Here is a 6677-nt window from a genome sequence, read left to right as displayed (position 1 = left end):
CTGCGCGAACCAGGCCTTCCGGCGGCGGCCGGAAGCGGGAGGTGCTGTGTCCGGAAGCGGGGGCTCGTGGGGCCGGAAGCGGAAGCGCGGGGCAGCATGGCGGCGCGGGGCTGCTCTGTGCCGGCCGCCGCGGCGCTGACGCTGCTGCTGTCGCTCGGCGCCTCCGCTCCCGCCGTGCTGCGAGCAGCGCCCCCCGCCTCGCTGCGGCCCGGCGCCCTCCGCGCGGGGGAAGGTGAGCGGGGCCGCCGCCTGGGCCCCCTCGGCCGCCGTGTCCCGGGGCGGCGGGGTTGCACGCAGTTGCACTCTCAGCTGCGTTTTCCTGCTGTGGGACTGAGCTGATGTGAGGGCGGTGGAGGACTGCCGCTGTCCTTACCAAGCACCCAGGAGCACTTCTCGGGGCTCCTCCAGGCACTTCTTGTGAGATACATCAGCTCTCTGGCAGTTTCAGGAGTGTTTATCTTCAAACCGAATCATAGTTAAGAGATGCTTTTCTGTCTCTTGGCTTCTCTTACAATGGGACTGAAATTCACTGCAGATGCTCCTGCTTTTTTCCAGGCAGCTTCCCAGGAAGCAGCAGGAGTCAATCTGTGTCTGTGATACCCAAGATAGCCCTTGGTTTAACTCCATTGGGTTATTCACACCTGGTATTAAAGGCCTCAAGTTCATTTTCTTCTACACTAGAACAGAAGTTAAAGCTATTGATTAGTCTTGTGAGCTCACTCTCCCTCTGCTCAAGCACCTCATTGTAGTCGGTTAAAACATTTCATTTCTGCTGCTGTTGTAATGTGCTGGCGTGCTCAGTTCTCAGGTTGGTCACCTACATCTTTATCTACGAAGACCTGGTATCCCTGGTCTGCGGTGCCGTGATCATCTGGTACTTTGCTGGCAGCTTTGAGAGGAACGTTGGTACCGTGAAGCACTGCTTCCTCACCATCGCCTTTGCCATCCTTTCCGCTCTCCTGTACCTCTTACTTGGGAGCGTTGTCTCGAGGGTATCAGAGGTGGAAGATGCCAAAGGGTTCATGCCAGTAGCTTTTGCTACGTTGGGAGTCTCCACCACACGCTCACGGATAAAGAGGACTCTGGTTTTTGGGGTTAGAGTCCCAGTGGTGCTGGTGCCGTGGTTTATGCTCTGCGGAGCGTGGTTTATCCCCCACTCCTCTCTCCTGTGTAACCTGTGTGGGCTCCTAGTTGGGGAAGCCTGTATCCTTTCTGAGTGCAGAGCCCTGAACTGGAATAGGGTCGCTGATTCAGGATGGGGAGGATGTGCTGTGGCTCTCCTTGCTGAATTACACTGGGTTTATGGTGTTTTCCTGGGCATTCGCTCTGCATTAAGCTCTCCCTGGCCTTGCTGGTCCTTATCACACCCAGTTCTGCATTTGTTTTTTACCTCACACTTCCATTTCCCCTGTGGCTTTGGAGAATGTGGGGCCGGGGAGGACCATGGTCTGTGGAGATGGCCCTGGGAGAATTCCCCAGGGAGAGCGGCTTGGGGTCAGAGGGGATCACGTGTATCTGCGTTAGAAACGAGTGTGTTTGTCTGCAGTCCTTAATGTGCTACTGAATTCAGATGGTTTTGGCTACTGTTTCCACTTGGATTTTCCAGAGTCAGTGGGCTCTAAGCTGGACCGGGTGTTCCCTTTCAGCCTGCTAAAGCGGATTCCAGGGCTGAGATACGTCCCAGGGTCCCTAGCAGAAAGAAGAGCCTTCAAAAGCAGCAAGTAAGTACAGGGGTTCCTATGAAAGAGCTTCTGCTCTAGAGAAATGTGGAAGCATTAAATAGCCTTTAAAAGCTGTGTTGTGCTTGTGTTCATACCCTGGATGTGGAGGGGAACGCGCTGACCCACTGACGCTACGTGATTGACGTGGCTGCAACTTACACGTTACCACACATGAGCTCAGCCTGGTCTTTCAGAGAAAGCTGAACTGCAGTGAAAGCCCTCTCGTTGCTGCAGGGGCAGTGTGTGCACGTGCGAGGGTGTTGCAGTCTGGCTGCTGTGAGAGCTGAGTTGTGCTGTTCTGCCCTAACTTTAGGACTTAGCGCATTTGTTCATGGCTCACTGGGGTGTGATCTTTATCTTTGCCACACCTCATCTCCCAGGAATGCCGAGAAGTGAGTCCTGTCCAAATCTCTGTGTGAGCGGAGTGTTGTAAAATGAAGATGTCAGTTACAAAATTCAATGCAGCCCTTTTGATGCATGTTTCCAGTGTCAAGCTAGGATTGTGTTACCAGAAAGAAACCCTGGGGCCTGTGGCTGACGTTCAGGAATGGTTCTACATTTGTGGATGTTGCAAGCCAAGAGAACTCACTTGTATTCTAAAGGTCTTGGAAATGTAGGTAAAGATTTTCCTGTTCTAAGATGTCATTTCAGTTTCACAGAGGAAGGTTGGTTTCCTAGGAGAGGTTAAATTCTATACAGTTAAAACCCACAGCTTGCTGTGAGGCGTTCTTTGAAACAAAAGCATTCCCAAGGGTTCACATCTGCCCTCAGCCTCTGGAAGCCGTACAACAACCCCCTGCCTACAGTGGGAGCACAGCCTGGATCCATGAGGGCACTCAGAGGTGTGAGTGCTTGCAGGGCAGATCAGCAGCGGTTGTGCTTTGACTCTGTTCTTTCCTGTAAGTTGTGCTTTTGGGAGGAGGGATCCGCCCCAACCTGCTGCATCGATCCAGTGCCACAGCTAATAGCTGCGGTGTGCAACGTCTAAGCTCTGTGTCTAACCTCAGTTTCTTTAGGTGTGATGACATAAATAGACTGCTCTGGCTCAAAGGTATTAACGTGAACGTTTGACTGTCGAGCAGGGCGTGGGAAGGTGTTTCCAGGATGTTTCCATTTCTGTGGCTAAATTTGCATGTCTCCGTGCCTTAGACATGAATTCTGTATGTGCTTCTGGGGCTTAGTTGTTATGGGTTTGAGTCTTATTCCCAGGTAGGAGCTCTTGATAATTTTTTGAGTTTTTTGAGTTTTTTTGAGTTTTTGAGTTTTTTGAGTTTTTTTGAGTTTTTTGAGTTTTCCTAAGATTTTGGGCATCACCTTGCCATCAGAGCAGACATTTCTAGGAGGGCCAGGGCTTCGAGGTCACGTTTGTATCTGCAAACCAAAAAAATGCAACCACAAACCCCAAATCTTAAAGCACATTGTGGTTTGGCTTGCATATTCCTTGCACAAAGAGACTCAGGGCCCAGAACTGCGCTTGTTTTGTGGACGTGGAATTGGTGTGGGCTGGAAGTGGGAGCTGCTCTCCTGGGAGGTCAGTGAACCCACACAGACTCAAGTGTTGTAAGAAGAGCTGCCCTGGTCAGTGAATCTCTGACCATTGCAGTGACCTTTCTGAGCACGGGTCAGGAGGAAACCTGCCTCCAGGGCGCTTCCAGGCTAATTGGGCAATGCCAGTTCTAAGCATGGTGTAACCTTCTCTTTTCTTCCTGCCCAGGATTAGCCCTGTGCCAGGCACCTACCCCACCCAAAGCTACGCCTGCTCTTTTCCTCCGGTGCTTCCTGCTTTCCAAATGCAGCACCCCGGTGCCCAGAGCCAAGGGTTTCAACACAGCTGTGTTCCGGGACGTGGCCACACTCTGGGACACGAGGGACCTCAGCATGGCCATGCTGCAGGACACAGCCTCCCTCCTTCCTCCTGCCAAGCCAGAGCTGCCTTCGGAGAGTGTTACACGCAGGCCCACGCTGGAGCCTCGCCAGGACAGTGCTGCCAGCCAGGCATGTTCCCTCTCCCGCAGCATGCGTGCCTGGATGTTCCACAAACACCCGCAGGTGTGGGGCCTGTGGCTGGGGTTCAGCAAGCGTCAAGGTATCCAGTGGCCATGGTGGCTCCTGTTTCAGCTGAGATTTCCAGGGTGCAGCTGTACTGATCCTCCAGGAGACATGGGGACTCGTGCTGTGGCAGGAACGTTGTGTGATGCTCACAAAGCTGTGTGCTGCTAGCGTCTGCTGTACCTGGGGTGGAATGGGTGGGTAGTTCCCATGAAGGTTATTGCCACGTGCCCTGGCATTTCCTTTACAATTTTTTATACTTTTTGATACTTCTGGGGGTGGGGACTGCAAAGCAAGATGTAGCACTCAGTGCCTGTGGCTGTAATGGAGGAGTTTGGTTGAGTTGGTGGGACTCAAGATGTATTTCCAGCTGTGTAGCTGCTTTACTGAGCCGTTTCCAGAAGGAACCTTCTGTCTCTGTGTCTGTAAATCAGCTGAGTGTTTTGTTGCACTCATAAGAAAAAGTGCTATGTGCCATGACTGCTCTTGGAGATGGTCCTGCATCCCTAAACTGTCCTGAGAAACCACGACAGCCTCAGGGCTCTTCCAAGGGCTGTCAGTGAGCTAGGGTCACAGGCAACGTTGGCAGCCGGGAGCTCCAAAGCACCTTTGTGCTATTCCTTTCCCCTCCAGCAGTGTCTGAAGGTGCCTGGTGTTGCTGTACAGCTGCTCGCTCCTCCAGCAGCGCTTCTGGGATGGCTGCCGCAGTTCACTGAGGCCTTGCTGGAGTGTGCTTGGGGAAGATCAGAGTGGGTGCGGAAGCCTTAGACCTCAGGCACACAGGTAAGCAGCTCTGAGGCAGGGAATACCCCTGGGTAGGGAATTCTGGAGGAGGATGCAGCTGTCTGGAAACCAGCCTGGAGCTGATGGGGTGCCTGGAGTTGGTGGCCTACTTCATCTCCTCCGTGATTGTTTCATTCCTCTGTGGAACAGTCTTGATCTTGGCTTCATGGTCCTGTTTTCCTGGCCTGCTGATAGCAGTTGCATTGTTATGTGTTTAGTGTGGGGTGAGAGCAGGATAAGGTGCTTGCTTGGAACTTGAAAGCAAGTTTCTAATTCCAGGAATGAAATGTAGAGATAACACTGAAATGTGGATACTCCACTCTCATTAGTGCCTTGAATTTCCTCCCTGTGAGGTCCTTGCCTGTATACCTTGGAATCAACTGCTCTTTTTCTAGAAATGTGCAGAAGGCTGTTGGGGACTCACAGCAATTACAAATGTTGTTTACCTCCCAATTGTAAACTTGAAACACAGTCTGAAAGGCAAACAACTGCATCTCCTGGTTTGGTTTCAGGTGGGGAGCAGAGCGTGCCCCTCGGGGCGGTGGCCATTGGCCGCGGCAGTGGGGACCGCGGGGCTGTTCGAGTCTGGCTGCGCGGCTGCCACAGCACCTGCCTGTCACTTGCAACGTACTGCATGGTGGGCAGTGGCCTGCAGATGGACACTTGCAAAGATAAAGGTTTTTTTAGAGTGAAGTTTGTTCCCTGCCTTCCCCAAGGGCAGTCATTTCACAGTGAAATGCTGCCATATAAATCAGCCAAGGATCTTCTGCCTCTCCAGCAGAGAGGCAAGCCTCGTCCAAGCCTCGTCCAGCCTCGTCCAAGCGAGTCCCAGGTCCCCAGGGCTGGTGGCAAACCCCGAACTCCTCACCTGGGGAAGGGAAATTGCTGGAAGAGAGAGAAAGGGTCGAGGTGAGACAATTGCAGTTGTGTCTGGAAGCTGAAAGGAGGAATTACTCCTTTCAGCTCCTCAGTAAGACAGGGAAGTAAAAAATCCTGAGCTCTCAGGGCTTTGGCATTTGCCTACAGAAGCTCACAGCAGCTTTTTACTGATCTCATGCTGCAATACCAGCGTGTTTCCTTGCAGGGGAGACAGAAAATTGAAGTTCCTAACGAAGGGGGCAGGAAAAGAAAAGGAAAAAAGCCAGTAAAGCCCCAGTTTGGCCTGGGATGGCTGTTCGTGGGGAGCGGGCTGCCCCTGAACGTGTTGTTTTGTGCTGGGAGCCTGACCATTCGCCTGTGCTCAGGGCAGCAGCCCTGCCATGGGATGGCTGCTCTGAGAGAGCCCAGCTTCTTCTCTGCACTTCCACACCTGCAAGGGAAAAGCAGAGGGTACATGGGGAAGCAGAACTAGGTCTGAGCTAAATCACCTTCCTGGCTGGGCGTGAGTGGGGTCCTGCAGCCGGGGGAGGCCTGGCAGGAGGCACTGATGTTGGGTGCGTCCTGGGTGCTGCCATCACTGACCTGTGGCCATTTGCCCTGTTGGATCCACCCCGGGAGCTTGTGCGGGATCGATCACCGAGCTGACGCAGGCAGCCCCGTACCCTGGCGTCCTCTGCTTGGGTCCGTCGTGAAGGGGGTGTCCCTGCAGGCTTTGCTGCCCCCGAAATTGTGCCTTCGGGTGGGAGCCCACTCCTCACACCCCTTCTCGTGCACCTCCTGGCCCTGGGGTCCCTGCTGGCTCTCGGTGTGGACTTTGCTCCTTCCTGAGGGTTTAATGACTCTGCGGGGAGCGCCCACACGGTGCCGGGGGCAGGGCCGTGGCCTGGCGGGGGCGGCCCGCGGGGCCAGCGCTGCCCCGGGCCTTGGCAACGCTTAGAGCAAGACCTGCGTGGTACAAGAAGGGGAGACGGCAGCACCAGCCCCTTGGGGTCTGGGCTGCGAGACCTCTCCTGCGGGCACTGCCGGGGCTGTTTGAATCGCCTCCAGGGATGGGGAGCTGCTTGTGTAACTCCGGGCTGTTGGCAGCACGGCCCTTACGGGAAACGCTCCCCAGCACTCCGGGACCCTCCCCTCCGGGCTCCGCCGGGCCGCAGTGACCCCGCCCCTCCGCGCTGCCCCTTTAAGCGCTGCCGGGCCGGGGCCGCACCACCCGCGCGGTCGCGGGGGGGGGGTTCCCCCCAGCGA

General features: G+C 54.7%; 1 protein-coding gene across 2 annotated transcripts; it reads left to right on the top strand.

The window, feature by feature from the left end:
- Nucleotides 1-75: 75 nt before the first annotated feature.
- RHBDD2 (rhomboid domain containing 2) lies at nucleotides 76-5234 on the top strand. Of its 2 annotated transcripts, XR_011338939.1 has the most exons (5): nucleotides 76-232; nucleotides 802-1203; nucleotides 1571-1721; nucleotides 3436-4553; nucleotides 5066-5234. XR_011338939.1 is itself a non-coding variant. In XM_069874157.1 (4 exons), the coding sequence occupies exons 1-4, from the start codon at nucleotides 97-99 to the stop codon at nucleotides 3866-3868; spliced, it is 1122 nt and encodes a 373-aa protein (XP_069730258.1). In that variant the 5' UTR covers nucleotides 76-96; the 3' UTR covers nucleotides 3869-5050. The 2 variants fall into 2 exon arrangements, 1 of the variants encoding a protein (XP_069730258.1); XM_069874157.1 differs by lacking the exon at nucleotides 5066-5234 and having other exon boundaries at nucleotides 3436-5050.
- Nucleotides 5235-6677: the final 1443 nt, after the last annotated feature.

The sequence above is a fragment of the Phaenicophaeus curvirostris genome, chromosome 21, assembly GCF_032191515.1.
Source record: "Phaenicophaeus curvirostris isolate KB17595 chromosome 21, BPBGC_Pcur_1.0, whole genome shotgun sequence".
NCBI lineage: Eukaryota > Metazoa > Chordata > Aves > Cuculiformes > Cuculidae > Phaenicophaeus > Phaenicophaeus curvirostris.
The sequence above is the reverse complement of the archived record's forward strand: the minus strand, read 5'-3'. Positions and strand labels throughout refer to the sequence as shown.